Consider the following 16985-nt stretch of genomic DNA (forward strand, 5'->3'; position numbering starts at 1 on the left):
TCTGGGTATCTTAGTAGATAATTTTTTTTAACTTTAACACCCAAGCTGGTCTCACGTCCAATACCTGTTTTTATATTATCAGAGTACTGAGGAAGATTTTCCCTTTCATCCCTAATGAACTACGACAGACGGTTGTCATTGCCCTTATCACCTCCCGTCTAGATTACTGTAATTCCCTCTATCATAATATGGACAAGAATGGTATTGATAATCTGCAGGTGACCCAAAACGCTGCTGCTCGGCTTATACTGAACATTCCCAGGCAGCTTTGGTTAGGGAAAGTCTGAAGGCTCTTCACTGGCTTCCCATCAACAAGAGAACTGTTTTCAAAGCCTTGTGTACAGTTATCTCAAAACACTGAACAGCTTAATGCCATGTTTTACTATTATGTGCCTACAAGAGCTCTCAGATCTTCTCGCAGACTGGCAACTGTCCCTAGATTTTGCAGAGCCAGATGGGAAGGAAGGGTCTTTTTGGCTGGAGCTGCCAAATTATGAAATACCCTCCCGCCCAACATGTCAGATGGGGAAATCTTCTCTACTTTTAAAAAACAATCGAAAACTTGGCTTTTTACCCAGAATGGCTTTGAACGAATAAATGCCTTTCTCCCTGAGCAGGTTTCTGCCAGCACCTTGATACCGTCTGGTTTTGTACGCTCTATAAATGGCTATGACATACCAGGTTTTACTCCAGAGAGCAGAGAAGACACGCTAGCATAGATTATGTAATAGACCGAACTAGGGGTGTTGTTGCTCTACCTACAGAATTAGCCACAAGTATTTCAAATCATGCCATATCAGGTATTTTTGACATTATATGTTACCCCCTCAGTTAAGGCACATCAAAGGCCATGGGTGATTAATGAGGTACCATTCAAAGATGAAAATTTAAGGTTGACAATAAGAGAAAAGCTAGAACGTTATTTTACTGAAAACAACAGAGGGGTCAGTGGGACTCAAAAGTACTATATACAAACCAAACATATCACGAAAAATGCAATGCAGCTGAAAGCTTGTCAGCGTACAAGGTGAAAAAAAAGCCCCAAAATAGAGTTATATAATAGCTGTAGGCAATGTGGTGGGAACGAACATGCTGACCTTGAGAATATTATCTGTACATTCCATCAGTAGTATGCATCATTGCATAGGGCCTAAGGACTTGATGAAATCCAACAAGAACTAGAGTTAAATGACGACAAATTCGCCGACGATAAGCATAAGACCAACTGCCTTTGGAAGATTTAATAACTGAGGAGTTACGAGCAGCTATTGCAAAAATAAAGTGTAACAAAGCCCTGAATCCAGAGGGCTTATCAGTAAATTTGTTTAGGGGCTATTCACATCTTTAAGCAAAATGATTGACTACAACATTCAACTACTTTCTAGAATCTAGAACTGTAACGAAATTCATACGGACTACTTTATTTCCTTCATACGAACGCTAAATAAGGATCCAGCTACATGCACATCCGACAGGTCAACAGCCTTATTAAATTTTGATGTGAAAATATTCACGTCAATTTTAGTATCCTGCTTACAAGGATTGTAGGCTGCACTCTCACCAGAACAGAAACAGGATTTATTAAAAACAGACCGACTAGCCACAACACCAAGACTGGCATATGATTTAAATGTGATAGCCAAAAAAACACAAACATGCAAATGGCACTTCTCTTACTGGATAGCCTTTAACAGGGTAAACTAAGCCTATGTAAGAAATGTACTAGCAAAAGAAGGATGAGTCTTAAAATTAACTCAAATTATCATGGCTAACTATGTAAACCCATTGGCATAACGCAAAATACTCCCTAAAAATAATGCTAACAAGAGAGACAAGACAGGGATGGCAGCTATTTTTTCCATTAACTATGGGATCACAGGTTCAAAAAATGACAAATAATCTGGAACTCAAAGGAGTGACATTAAAGTAGAAGGAATACAACACAGCATTATTCTAGGGTGATAGACTGCGTTTCCCTCTACAGCCAGAAACATTACTACCAGCCCTATTATGTGAATTAGAAAAGTCTGCTAGACTCTCCATATTTAGTATAAATTAAACTAAATCTTAGGCAATGGGAGTTTCCGATCCACAAAACAGAAGCAAAGGCATAGCTCAAGAAACAAGCGTGGACAGACGAGCCCATCAAATACCTGGGAAGCAGCAGGTGAAGTAAAACCTGTAACTTCAGAGATGGAAAAAAAATTAACTTTTTAACTGGACCTCTTTTTGTAGTTTAGTAAACTGCTCTAAAATTTTCTAAAACAAACATTGTAAATACAACAGAAACTAGTGGCATTTGTATATCAGGGCAAAATACAGATTAGCCAGGAATACAAGATACTGGACGAAGCATTTGCAATGCAATGGGTCTCACGTTTGCTCGAGTTAGAGTTATTAGCGTTGCAAATTTCTAACTGGACTTTTCTTGCAACATAAATTGAAAATTAAAAGTAATACAGCTGAAATTAAGCAAGCTGACTCAAGTGCCACGGCCGCCATGAGCGCAAAGGAGAGACACAAAAGGAAAAAGAAATTTGTTCACAGTTAAACGTATCGGCAAACATGCAATTATCCATGTAAGAGGATTGATGGCCAAGGCAGTAACAAAACTGCCTCAAGGAGGGACAAATGTAAAGCATTTACCATTGAGAACAAAAGATTTTTGAAAGGCAAGTCCATGAACGTGTGATAGTGATGGGCGTGCAGTGAGTGTGGTTAAAAGTCCACAGATACATTACAACAGGCCAGAGCGCTGGTGGATTAGGACCTCCTAACATAGAAACTTATATATATGCAGCACAACTAAGACCAGGCCTTTTACGTCACTGATTCCATGGAAAACACTATGGGTAGAGTTTCCTACTATACAGTGTCGTTATGTAATGTACTTTGGCTACCACAGAAACATAAACAGAGTAAAGGGAACACCCGCATAGTGATAATATTATTACTAGACTACTGGAATATTGTAAGTAAAAAAGAAAACACAATATTATTCCTTTCACCCCTTTGCCCAGTAGGACATACCCCAGAATTTTCACAAGGAAAAACAGGCAATGGATTCTCAATGAGGAATGGGGAACCTGTCTTCCCCCATCCCCACAGTTTAGGAGATATGTATGGGAATGGTGAGCCATTAGACAGGGAAATTTCAATATAACAATGTCAACAAGCAATGACTTCATAATATAGCCCCCTCCAACTACAACACTGTAGAACACTGTACAAACACAAGCCAAGACCTAGCAGGCAGGGAGAAAACCTCTTTAGTTTGACTTCTATAAAGGTGTGGTGGAGAAATATATTGAACACATATGCAATAGAATAACTGTCAGCTATATTAAAAGTAAGAGTGCAGCAATTTGAATCTCTATGACTTTTCTTCAAGACTTACATGAAAAAGGAGACAAAGGATTGGACAGGAACAGCTGATGTGCCAAGTTGCTCAAATTTGGCTGAAATGTTGTCGATGTCATGTAAGAAAGTGGTTGAGGGTTTTAAAGTTCTATTTCAAAAATGAAAAACTGCACTGCATTTCATTAATCCTATTACACTGAAATAGTGATGTTTATTAACTGATTTTATGTCTCATCGATAATGTCAAAAGCTGTTTCTAACTGCTGTAAACAAATTACTTATAATATAACTGTAAAAACTTACAAGAAATTGTTAAAGAAAGTGCTGGAGAATTGGAACTACATGTAAGTAACGTTTTTCTTCCCAAGCACTGATTCTTCTATACATGCAAATGTTTGAATCACAATACTAAGCTGTACGTCAAAGTGCGAATACCAAGCAGTACAACAAACTGCAAATAACAGGCTCTTCTTTAAAGAAACAGGTCGCACAGAATTTACTGCCTCACTGAAGAGTCATTGCAATTCAGGCAGAAGTACTAGTTGAAAGTGTGTCTGATTTTCCACACGGCTGTGGAGCATATGTCCGGGAGTGGTACTCCTACATAAAACGTAGCAGATGCAAATATGGTTCCCATGGAGTGCAGCCTCAACTCTGCCCTGAAGCAGGTGAGCAGTAGAGAGTACCGGGGATTCCAAGCATGATAATGGGAAATGATTTAAGCTTGGGATCTATGAAAGATACCAACACCAAAAAAACTGGAGTTACACACAAGTAATTTAGGTCCTCTATTCCAAATTTAAAAAATGGCAAAAATGGGATAAAACTATATTTCCTTTTTAAATTACTAATAACAAGTCATGTGGAGCATCCTCTCCTCGTAGGACTCTGGTATTTTGGGTGTTAGAAAGGCTTTCATTGATTATGCAAAATAGTTTTAAAAAACAGTTTGGACACGGCTGTTCACATTATCTGTACTGCAATGATGCCACATAACACTAGACTAAGTATGACACCAAGTTTCCAGGGTGAGCTTAATCTCACTTTTCCACTACTGAATACCACTTTGCCTCATTGCTATGTGCAATTAAAAGGTTTGCCCAAAACATACCTTTACGATGTGCAGTTTTGGCAGAAGGTTGCAGTCTGCTAAGGTCATTTCATCTCCATCCAAGAACTTGCGGTTGGAAACAATTATATCATCCATGCTATTTTCATCAATCTCTTCGGGTAGTGGTGCATTGAGATAATCATCTAGTTTTTGCAATGTTTTTAAAAGACCGCGTTCCAGAGCTGAAAAAAATAGATGATTAAAGAGAGCATTAAAAAATGAGGAGAAGTGAGATATGAAACAAAGTTTCTTAGTCAACAGCCATTTTGAATGAAAAACATGCTCCTCCATGGATTACTATAAAAGTTCAGATGTGAAAGAACTGCCATCGCATTCCTAGTTTCTCACTCACTCTAATACACTGGTAAAGCTATGCAGTCTGGCTTGTACTCCGATTCTGGATTAAAACATTTACAAAAACTACCCCAGTTAAAAATAAAATAAAACAACATGATCGTGTTCTGTTTAAAATGCATCTATCAGATAAATAGTTTAACGTGTGAGGATTCAGAGTACTGTTAAATTAGGAAATAGTCCCTCATACACTACATTGTAAGCACTCAAATGAAGGTGGAATTATACAGCAAACAGACAATTACATGACGTGGTAGACTAATATGGCCCTGGCAGAGCCAAGACCTACTCTACTGATAATGTATAAAACTAGTAATACATACTGCTGTATATCAAGCCAGACCTAAAAAAAATAGCTGGCTCGTCCTAACATTAACTGTCATGGAACCTTCAAAGCTCATAGCACTGATCACTTCCCTAAGGTGGAGTAGTACAGAGTGAACATGGTACACATAAATGGGTGGTTCAGAAAGGGATATACACATTCAGGCACTTACGATGATGGCCCAGTAAGACCAACTCCGGTGTAAACAGCATTTTGCTTCAGAAATGCTACTCTCACATTTATTTATTCATTTTTATATGCAGCGGACATTACCCAAAGGTGTTAAAGTGCTTTGTTACTCAACAGGTTTTCTTAAAAGAGATACAAAGTTACAAATAGTTAAGACAATTACAAAGGCACAAAGAAGAGGGTCGTAACAAATGGATATTTGCTTGTTTCGGTCGTTACAAGAGCATATACTACACAGAGATTAAAAGGGGAGGTCAGTGATGAAGTAAGTCGCAGCAAGCTGAGGTGAGACACAAGTAGTGCAGTTTGATTCGCTCTTGGGTACATTATCTTGGGGGGGTGGTTAAGGTGACAGCCCACCAAAATGTATTTGTACGAGAAAGGCTTTCAGCTCCTTTTCTTAGCAGACCCAGCTTCACACAAAGTATTTGCAGTAATGTAGTGAATGAAAATGCTAGAGCAAATATATTAATTAGAAATGATTAATTAATGTTTATGTATTTTGAATAATGAAAAATGTAGAAAATAATTAACGTAGAAAAATAATGTGCACATTTGAAAATGTGCCCTCGAAGAGTGACTACCAAAATGCACGAATTATATTAAAAAGTGACTAAAACATGTGGAATACTGAAAATGTATAATAACAATGTAGTAATATATCATATCGAGATATATACAACGTATGTTTTGCATTACATTGTAGAGCTTAACTTGGCCGAAGTTGTGGCCTAGTTTTGCCAGGCCTTGTGCAGAAGCTGAATATTAACCGTCAATGTAGAAATGCTGATGTGTTGAACTGACCATAAACTGCTCGTTGTTTAATAAAATCTGCTTAGCTAGAATCCTATGTGAGAACCGACGGACAGGAGATGAGGGAATCAAAATTTGTATCAAGGAGTGTGTAAAGCATTCATAGTGTACTTTCCCAGGACTTGAACAATGGAGACAGTGACTGGAGAAGAAGTCGCAACATTTTCGATACCAGACGAGCCGGATGATGAGAACATCGTACAGCAAACCAATCAACAATCTGAGAACTGTTTAATACTAGAATTCAGAGATTTGAATTAAGGAATTTATTGGATAAAGGGAAATCATGTGATTAAATGACCAATTATGAATTGGGGGATAGTCTGGGTGACTTTGATATAATGTCGTGACAAAAGGAGAAAACTTCAGATGGATGGCGGGAGATGTTAGGTGCAGATGTCCGGAGAGAAACTATGAGATCGAAGAGATTTGAGATTATGTTATTGGGCTCATACTCTCTAAGAGGAGAGCCTGATGTGATGCTGATCGATTGATGACCTGAAGACGAAGACTAACTTTGTTGCTGATCCATACCGTGGATAGGTAGCTATGACAATGTGACTGAATTACTTTTTTGCCTTTTTCTTTCTAGGTACCAACTGCGCTCTCTAAATAGTTTTTCACTTAGCTAAATGTTTTTTCCAAATTCATGTTCTAAACTGTTTTGCATGAAGTCCCACATGCTAATGCTAATCTGGGTTAGATGAAAGGTTCCTTTTCTAAGACACTGACACATACAGTGGCAAATGATTTGCTGAACTTTGCTACTCATGTGGACGTATTCACCTTTGATTCATATGTTGACTTACGCCAATGCTTTAGAATGTATTCTGTCTCAAGTTTTTGATTAGATTATGTTATTGGAGGTTACAAATAAATCAATCTTGATCTGATTTGGATAAAGTTTTAAATAATCTCATTACATGTTACTGTAACTAATAGGGAAATAAAATTGCAAAAAAGTATATTGAGTTGTGGTTATTCATGACTGAAATGTCATGCTGTGATACTATTAACTGCTGATTAATGATAGAGTTATTGATTGTGTATTGATTATTGAGAGACATTGGTTACACCGTAGCTAGGATACTCCATGCGAATCAAAAGGTTCATCGACCTAAACGCCTCCCCTTATAAGTTTACTTATTAAGGACCAGGCACGCTAGCAGTTTTTGGTAGCAGCTTGATGGTTAGTTTCCTTGGAGAACTAGTTATGTGGTGACGGATGGTTATGGTGGTAGTTTGAGTTAAGTTAGTTGTTCATTATTAATATTGTGATTTGGATTTTATTTTTCGTCATGGCAACTGTAGCAAGAATGATGTCCCCTTAAGCCCAGAAATGACTTTCCTAGATCCTGCTAGTAGTAGTTGGGTATGTTCTCGGCGTTCTAGTGATGGTGTGAAAGTGGTAGATTGCGCTTGCAAAGGCTTATGCAAATCGCAGGTGAATTGTGACGTACGTGAGGGAACGTAGGGAGTCTGTGTACTCCAGGTAAAAGTTTAGTAGGAGTGTGCATACTCCGCAGTATGAGAGTAGGGAAGTCATCGAACTTCACATGTGTGGCGCTTTGGGCATAAAAACTGTCCGTGTGGTTGTTGATGATGTATGGAGCGCCTGCGTGGTCTAAGACTCCCGAGTATATTGACAAGTGTAGGAGAGACTTGGTTATATGTAGTAATCTGTCTGGTTTAGTAGGTTGATTGGGCATGGTCAACAAATCGGTGTGCAAGTTAAGTGAGTAAGAGAAATTTTTAGATGAGATTTGGCGAGTCCCATGTGCACCAGGACAGACCCATTGATCAGTTGAGAGTCAAATTTGCGGGTCGAATTTTGCTTGCAAATGTGGGAGACTGAGAAAGAGGAATAGCTGCATGAGCAAAAGGGCCATCAGTGAAAATCAGTAAGGTCTCTGAAGCCATTGTGTACCTTCCTGTAGTAAACCATTAGGTTTGTTTTTGGTTATTGGTTTTTGGGTAGTACTCGCAATAATTTGCATTAGGTTTGTGTGAGTCAAAAACTAGGAGGACTTTGTCAGCCACAGTATGTGAGTGTGACGTCAGAGTGAGCCGCGCTGGGATAGGTTGGTTAGTAAGAAGAGTTTCGAGTGGATTGGCAGCCGTCCATGAGAGACAATTGGTTCAGAAAGCAGGTGGAGGGAATCTTGGGAGTAAAAGTCATTTCCTTATTTGAATAGAATAAATGCAACAGAAGAAAGATGTCGTTTTTCAAGGTGTTTAAGAGTGCCATGAAGGGTGATACATACATCAAGGTGACCGTGGGGGAGCCTACCCCACCAGAAAATTCTCTGGCTTATATTGTGATGGAGGAGCGAGGTGTTGCGCCATGTCTTTGGTTAAAGCAGTGATGCAAATTGATAGAGAAACAGGGAGCTTTAGCGTTTCCAGAGCAAGGAATGTTTAAAATGAGAATCTTGGATCAGTTACGGGTGACACTGTATGAGAAAGCCTCTTCCGAGACAGCACAGTTCGAGGCATTAGCAGTTTGGGAGCTCATAACAAGACAGCAGCAAGAAATCAAATTCCAGAGGAGAATAAGGAAGGTAGAGAAGTCCCTAGCAGAGGCAAGATGGGATTGGGAACAGAAGAGGTGTAGAACAGCGAAATTGCAGGATGTTAGGTTGTTTCCTGCTATCATGGAGGAAGATGAGGCATAAGGGAAAGAGGAGACTAGCAAAGGTTACAAGAGTTCGTCAGGGAGTAAAAAGAAGAAAAAGTCTTTCATAGTGGAAGATTCAGATGTCAAGGATCTTATTACTCAGATGCTGAGGGACTGACCTCCACCATATGCGGTGCATGAGGGGGCTCAAAGTACTAGTTCTGCTCCAACTGCCCAAGCGTCGGGGACAGCGGGACCAGGTAAACAGATAATGGACAGGTACAAGGGGTAGTGCAAAGTACTCCTAATGCAGTGACTACTTCGGTAGACCAAGCGCAGATGCATCCACCACCGATACAGAGAACTTATCCAGAGATACCAATTCTTGAGACAACTTTGAACTTAGAGGTGCCTACAGAGCAAGTGGTACCGAGGCCGATGATGCCTCAGGCATAGCCACAGGGTTTGCCGAAGTTCACACCAATGACAGGGATACAGTCAGATGTGACAGCAGTGATGAATCAAAGCATGGGAGTAGCCCTTCCACAAAATGCTGGTGTCAGAGTGGCACCAGATGCAATATCGTTGCCAATTACTGTTGGTCCAGCGGTACCATTGTTTGCGCAGAAGAAGCCGATTACAGGAGAGCAGGGCGAAATGTCACGGAGCCTCGTGAGGAGGGGGTGAGAGAGCATGTGCAGGAGGTTTCGTCTATGGGTCAGACCTTTGATGGATCTAGGCCACTAACGGACCTTAGTTCACTTGTTGTGCTTCCAGATGCCGTAAATGGCCCGAGTGTAAGTCAAAACTTGAAGGTTTTGACACCACAAGCTCCAGGTGCAGTGGTACAACAGGTGCCATTGCCGGATGCAAGTAATGTGTCATTACAGGGATTGACAGCACAGCAGTTAAATGAGTGGTTAGACAGTCTGAATACCCCACGGAACACATCCAAGGGTGAAGAGCAGATTGATCGTGTGAGGCTGGCTATAGAAATAACTGAACTAGTCGAAGGATCAATGGGAGTGAATAGGTTAGAATCCTATACTGAAGAAGAGCTGAGATACTTGTGTTTGAGAATTACAAGAGAAGTGGGTAAGATACATCAGAAATTGACAGATTTGGCAGAAAAGCATGACATAGAAATTGAGAAGACAAAGCACTTGAAAAGGAGTTACAGGTTAGATTTTGAATCAAAGGATTTTGAATACATGAGATCAGCTGGGATGAAAGGGCATCTTAAAGAACTATTGCCGAGTGCTAAGATTTGTGGGAAGACCTGAAAACTCTGTTGGAGAAAGTGGTGCCAGCTGATTTGTGGGTTGAATGCAAGAGCAGTGGATTGACCGACGAGTGAACCAGAACAGGATAGAGTTACAGGTGCACCGTCACCCGAAGTGATGAAAAATTAATTTAAGGTGATTGAGTTCCTGAAGACGAGAATCGCGCCTAAAAATATTGATTGGCAGAGAATTGACAGGACAGTACAAGAAGTAAAGGAATCGATACATACATATAATGAGAGGTTGTTGAAAGCGTTCAAGGAGTACAGTGGTAAGGAAGCAATTGAGCCGAAAGACGTGTTGCATTTTGTGTTCAGATTTGTGGAAGGATTGAGACCTTAAGAGTCATCTGATTTGTTGGCAAGCGAAGCCGATTGATGAGGTGTTGCCGTATGCAAATTACTGTAGTGATGAGACTGAATTCAAGTTGGAGGAGAAAGCGATGGTGATGCAGATTAAGGCAGGTCAAACAGGAGTGCAGGGGAGCTTTTGTGCAGCAAATACCACAGCAACAGGGAACTGTAATGTTCCAACCCCAGGGGAGAGGTAGAGGACGTGGAATCAATCTGAATCCTGGAGCGGATTTGAGTACTGTAGTGATTCAGAATGATGTGCAAGGGATGAAGAAGATGTGACCGTGTCATCTTTGCGGAAACGTGGGATACTGGAAGCGGGAGTGTTCGATGATGGTGTGGTTCAGCAAAGTGGTGATGTCGGTACATTTCAAACTGTAAAAGTCCCTAGAATGAGAGGACTAAATCCGAATTTTCAGAATAACATGAATCAAGTACAGAATTTTCAACCCATGCAGCAGGTGCAAATGAACAAGTTACTTACCTTCGGTAACGCTTTTTCTGGTGGATACACTAGCTACCTGTGGACTCCTCACCTTATTAATTCGTCCTTGCGCCAGCATCCGACGGAAAGCCTTCTTCCTAGCTGTCGACGAGGATGTCATAATGGCACGGCTCCACGTGGCTCCGTCTGACGTCAACGTGCCAATAAAAGGTCCTCGTCAGCGTACTGACGTCAGTTTCACCTAATTTTTTACGTGCCTTTGAGGCGAACAGGTGAGAACCGACCCATCAAATTCCGTAAAGAAAAATATATATATACACAATAACATTTCCCATTAAACGCATATATTTACATAAATACATAAAAACATATATATATATATATACATATCTACAGATAAGCAAAAATCAACCATCACAAGATAACTGTGAAATCAGGCAGGCAACGGGGAGGCGGGAGGGACTGTGAGGAATCCACAGGTAGCTAGTGTATCCACCAGAAAAAGCGTTACCGAAGGTAAGTAACTTGTTCTTCGGATGGATACAACTACCTGTGGATTCCTCACCTTATGAATAGAGTCCCAAAGCTGTACTGCACTCGGTGGTGGGTGCCCGCCTGATTACACCAAGAAATCTTGCAATACCGAGCAAGCAAAATGACCATCCTTCCTCACTTCAGAGTCCAAACAATAATGTTTTACGAAGGTATGGAGGGACGCCCAAGTTGCCGCTTTACATATGTCTACTAATGGAACTCATTTCGCTAGGGCCGAAGAAGCGGACTTAGCCCTAGTAGAATGGGCCCTGATACCTTCAGGAGGAGCTTTCTTCGCCAGAGAGTAACAAACATTTATACACAGGATGACCCACCTGGAGATTGTTTCTGGACCGCTCTGCCCTCCGCTGTCCAACATACCCTACGAACAGCTGATCATCCAGACGAAAGTCTTTTGTCCTCTCCAGGTAGAAACTCAGCACCCTCTTAGGGTCCAACCGATGAAGCCTCTCTTCATCCTTAGAGGGGTGGGGAGGAGGTTAGAACGAGGGAAGGGTAATAGCCCACTTTATCAGGGAAAAACATGGTAAAAGGAGGTTTAACAGAAAGGGCTTGAAGCTCCCCAACCCTCCTAGCAGAAGCAATCGCAATCAAGAAAACAGTCTTTAAGACCAAGTATCTCAACGGACATGAATGCATAGGCTCGAACGGCGAACCCATCAGAAACGTCAATACTAGATTCAAGTCCCACTGAGGCATGTGAAAGGGCGTGGGAGGAAACTTAGGGCCAGATGTAGCAAGGCATTAGCGCCTCGCAAACGGCAAAAAACGCCGTTTGCGAGGCGCTTATGCCTGCGCACGATGCAGAAACACATTTTGCGAGTCGGAACCGACTCGCAAAATGTGTTTCAGACTCGCAAATAGGAAGGGGTGTTCCCTTCCTAATTGCGACTCTCACCGCGATGTACGTTGATTTGCGACCGCGAAAGCGGTCGCAAATCAACTCGCAGTTACCATCCACTTCAAGTGGATGGTAACTCATTCACAAACGGGAAGGGGTCCCCATGGGACCCCTTCCCCTTTCTGAATGATCACAAAAGTATTTTTTCAGAGGGCCTACTCTGAAAAAAACCAAAACAAAAGGTTTTGGTATTTTTTTCTAAGTGCAGCTTTTTTTCCTGTAAGGAAAACGGGCTGCAGATAGAAACAAAAAAAACTGCTTTACTGAAAAGCAGTCACGGACATGGTGGTCTGCTGTCTCCAGCAGGCCACCATACCCGTGAGTGCCCAGACTCGTTATGGGGTCGTAAACTGCGACCCACCTCATTAATATTAATGAGGTGGGTCTTTGCGACCCCATAGCGAGTCGCAGAAATTGTCTGAGACACCTTTCTGCATAGCAAATTGCGAGTTGCAATTTGCGACTCAGAAGGACTCGCAAATTGCAACTTGCAATTTGCTTTCTACTTACATCTGGCCCTTATTAACTAAACCCTTAAAGAACCTATTTACAATCTGAGATTTAAATAAAGAAGGCTGGTCCGGAAGGCAAAGAAAAGCCGCCAAAGCCGCCAAATAACCTTTAACCGTAGCTACCGTACAGCCTTTCCTTGCTAAATCAAGAGGAAACAAAAGAATAACTGAAAGGTGGGCCTTCAAGGGATCTTTTTGATTCTCTCCACACCAAACCACAAATTTTGCTCACCTACCGGCATAAATGGATTTAGTGGAGTTTCGCCTGGACGATAGAATAACATCCACTACATCCGGTGGGAGGGAAAAGGAACTCAGGTTGCCCCGTTCAATCTCAAGGCATGAAGGTGCAGGCTCTGGAGGTGGGGGTGTAGAACCTGCCCCTGCAACTGTGAGAAGAGGTCTGCACTGAGAGAGTTGAAGCAGGTCTGTATACCATACCCTTCTCGGCCAGTCCAGCGCCACCAAGATGACTTGGGCCTGGTCTTGACGAACCTTCCTCAGAACCCGAGGAATCAAGGGTATGGGGGGAAACGCGTAAAGCAACTGGCCGCTCCAGGACATCTGAAACGCATCCCCCAACGCTCCATGCAACGGATACTGGAGGCTGCAGAACAACGGGCAATGCGCGTTCTCTTGAGTGGCGAATAAATCCACCTGAGGCGTACCCCACATCCCGAAGATGTAGAGGACCAGGTCTGGATGGAGATGCCACTCGTGATCTACTGAGAAGTGAGGACTGAGACCGTCCGCACGTAAATTCAGAACTCCAGCCAAATGATTTGCTATTAAGCAAATCTGATGGTCCTGAGCCCAGGACCAGAGCCGCAGAGCTTCTCTGCAGAGAAGGTACGACCCTACTCCTCCCTGCTTGTTTATATACCACATTGCGGTAGTGTTGTCTGTCAAGACCTGAACTGACTGACCGCAAAGGGGAGGGAGGAAGGCCTTGAGCGCCAAACGTACCGCCCGCAACTCCAACAGATTGATATGCAACATCTGTTCCGCTGGAGACCAATGACCCTTGATCTCCAGGTCCCCCAGATGAGCTCCCCACCCTAGAGTGGAAGCATCCGATATTACTGTGGCCACAGGAGGTGGTAGTGAAAACGGTTTTCCTTGGGAAAGGTTGCCGTCCACTGTCCACCAATGAAGATCCGCTACAGCATCCTTGGCGATCTTTATTGAATCCCTGAGATCTCCTTTGTGCTGGAACCACTGCCTGCGGAGTCACCACTGAAGAGCCCTCATATGCCAGCAAGCGTGAGTGACCAACAGAATGCAAGAAGCAAACAGACCTAGCAGGTGTAAGACCTTGAGGACTGGAACTGCCGCTCTAATTTGAAACATTGGAATCAGTGCCTGAATGTCCCGAACCCGCTGAGGCGGGGGGTAGGCCCGAAACAATGTTGTGTCCAGTACTGCCCCTATGAACAGGAGGCGTTGAGAGGGCTCCAGGTGAGATTTAGGTACATTTACTGAAAAACCCAGATCGAACAACAACTGGGTTGTCATTCGCAGATGAGACAACACAAGCTCTGGAGTCTTGGCTTTGATCAACCAATCGTCCAGGTAGGGAAAAAACGCTACTTCCCTCCTTCTGAGATGTGCTGCAACAACCGCCATCACCTTCGTAAAAACCCGAGGTGCTGAAATAAGTCAAAATGGAAGGACCGCAAACTGGTAGTGTTGCGTCCTGACCACAAACCGGAGATACTTCCTGTGCGACTTGATTATTGGAATATGAAAGTACGCATCCTGCAAGTCGACAGACACCATCCAGTCTCCTTCGTTCAATGCCAATAGTACCTGCGCTAGGGTCAGCATTGTGAATTTTTCCTGTTTGAGGAACAAATTCAAAATCCTCAAGTCTAGAATCGGTCTTAGACGACTGTCCACTTTGGGAATCAGGAATTATCTTGAATAACACCCCTGACCCCTTTCCTGCAATGGCACCAACTCTATTGCGCCCTTTGACAACATGGTCATAACCTCCTGTTGCAACAACAGAAGATGGTCTTCTGAACAAAATGGGGGATGGGGGTGGGGTGGGGGGGGGGGGGGAAGGGAGGAGGGGACTCCTGAAAGGGGAGAGCATAACCTTTTTCCACAATTCTTAACACCCACGAGTCCGTTGTAATCGACTCCCATTTTGGAGAAAAAGACTCAATCTTCCCCCTACAGGAGAAGTATGGACGATAAAGTGGGGAAAACTAGGGCTGCTTCTGCTGTTGTCCTCCGGAGGAGGAGGATGAAGATGAAGGCTGCTGGGCTGGCCCTCTAGCTCTACCCCTACCCCGCCCTCTAAAGGCACGATAGGGCGGATTGGCAGGTTGCTGGGCCAAGTATTGTGACCTCCGAAAGGCAGAGCCACGTGTAAACCCCCTAAACCTGCGAAAAGGTCTATAAGATGCTGCAACAGAGGTCTGTCAGCCTAAAGACTTAGCTGTTGCCCGACAGTCCTTAAACCGTTCAAGGGCAGAATCCGCCTTGTCTCCGCCTTGTCTCCAAACAGCTTTTCCCCAATCGAATGGAAGATCCATTAAGAACGTCCGATGAAAATCCAGAGGACCTTAACCAGGCATGCCTCCTAGTAGCCACAGATGTTCCCATGGCACTGGCTACCGAATCAGACGTGTCCAGGCCAGACTGTATAATTTGTTGTGCAGCCGCCTGCGCATTCATAAAAAGAGAACCAAATTGCCTTTGCACCTCCTGTGGCAGATCCTTGGCCATCTCTTTTGCGGAGTCCATAAAGGCGTGGACATACCTGCCCAGCACACAGGAAGAATTAGTAGCCTTGAGCGCCATACTACAGGATGAAAAGATCTTCTTCAAGACTGCTCCATCCTCTTGGACTCCCTATCAGTTGGGACTCCAGGGAATGTTCCAGGAGCATACTTCGCAGAGCAAGACGCCTGGACTATTAAGCTATCCAGAGTCGGATGTCGTGACAGGAAAACCGGATCTCCTGGTGCGCCCCTATGTCTCCTCGCCTCTGCCCTGTTCACTGCAGGAGTCGTAACTGGCTTCCTCCACAAGTCCAATATAGGCTCCGTTAAAGCCTCATTGAAAGGCAGCAAAGGATCAGCACTGGACGCAGAAGGATGCAACACCTCTGTGAGCAGATTATTTTTCACCTCTGCCACAGATAAAGGCAAGTCCAGAAACTCTGCTGCCTTCCTTACCACCGTATGGAAGGATGTGGCCTCTTCTGTAAACTCCCCCGGAGACACAATGTCTCACTCCGGGGAAGTATCCAGCCCACTTGCACTGGCCAGACCTTGGAATTCATCCGAAGGCTCAATCTCACCTTCCTCCAGCTGTCTATATTCTTCCTCCTCCAAAAGTCTTAAAGCCTTCCTACGAAACCGAAGACTAAGACTCCATCGATGCCGACGACTTCGAACCTCGGAAAGGCCCAGGAAGAGATGGGTGACTCCTAGCCTCACCCGGCGCCGACACGGAGTCCAACGATGACCTCCGCGGAGTCGGTTGGCAGGAAGGCGATGGAGCCGGTCTGGATGGAGACATCATCGACGTCGAATGGCGCGGCGATGGCGTCGGCTGACACAATGGTGAAGCCACCGTCACAGGTGGTGAACTCCCACAAGGGGATACCCTCGGCGCCGATCCAACACTCTCCGCAGGACAAAAGGGCATGAATGGAGCCGCCTTATACGGCGCCGGAGAGCCCAAATCAAATGCCAATGGCCCCGTGGGACCCGCCGGTGCACCAGCAGGGGCCATAGATTGAAAAACGGCATACAGTGCACTAAAAAACACAGCCGGATCCGCCCCTGGAGCCGGGAAAGCAGGGTATTGCTGAGTAGAGGTCTGCTGTACAACAGGCTCCCTCGACGCCAGCGAAAATTAAGGGCTATGATGAGCAACCTCAAAGACAGATGGCGCCGGCGACAACTCCGGACTCCTGGGCTGAGGCGTCACAGTAGGGCTCATCTCCCATGTCTTCTGGCGTCGAGAAGAACAAGACCTCAACCTCGATCGGTTCCGCTCCGACCAGCGCCGAGAGTCATGACGGCGCTGTGAATCATGATGACGCCGCTTCTTATGCTTTTTGGGTGAAGCATGGTTGGAATCCCTCTTATGGCCTTTCTTCTTCGCTTTTGCCAGAAAAAGCTTCGCCTCACGCTCTTTTAGAGCCTT

At 43.8% G+C, this 16985-nt stretch overlaps 1 protein-coding gene across 1 annotated transcript in view; it reads right to left on the reverse strand.

Moving 5' to 3' along the window:
• The window catches only part of CLIC4 (chloride intracellular channel 4), a 312082-nt gene that overhangs the window by 31077 nt on the left and 264020 nt on the right, over nucleotides 1-16985 (reverse strand). Inside the window, exon 5 of the mRNA XM_069223930.1 lies at nucleotides 4472-4653. Within this exon, the coding sequence (XP_069080031.1) occupies nucleotides 4472-4653 (182 nt within the window). The remainder of the gene's footprint in view (nucleotides 1-4471; nucleotides 4654-16985) is intronic.

Source organism: Pleurodeles waltl, chromosome 3_1, assembly GCF_031143425.1.
Source record: "Pleurodeles waltl isolate 20211129_DDA chromosome 3_1, aPleWal1.hap1.20221129, whole genome shotgun sequence".
Classification (NCBI taxonomy): Eukaryota; Metazoa; Chordata; class Amphibia; order Caudata; family Salamandridae; genus Pleurodeles; species Pleurodeles waltl.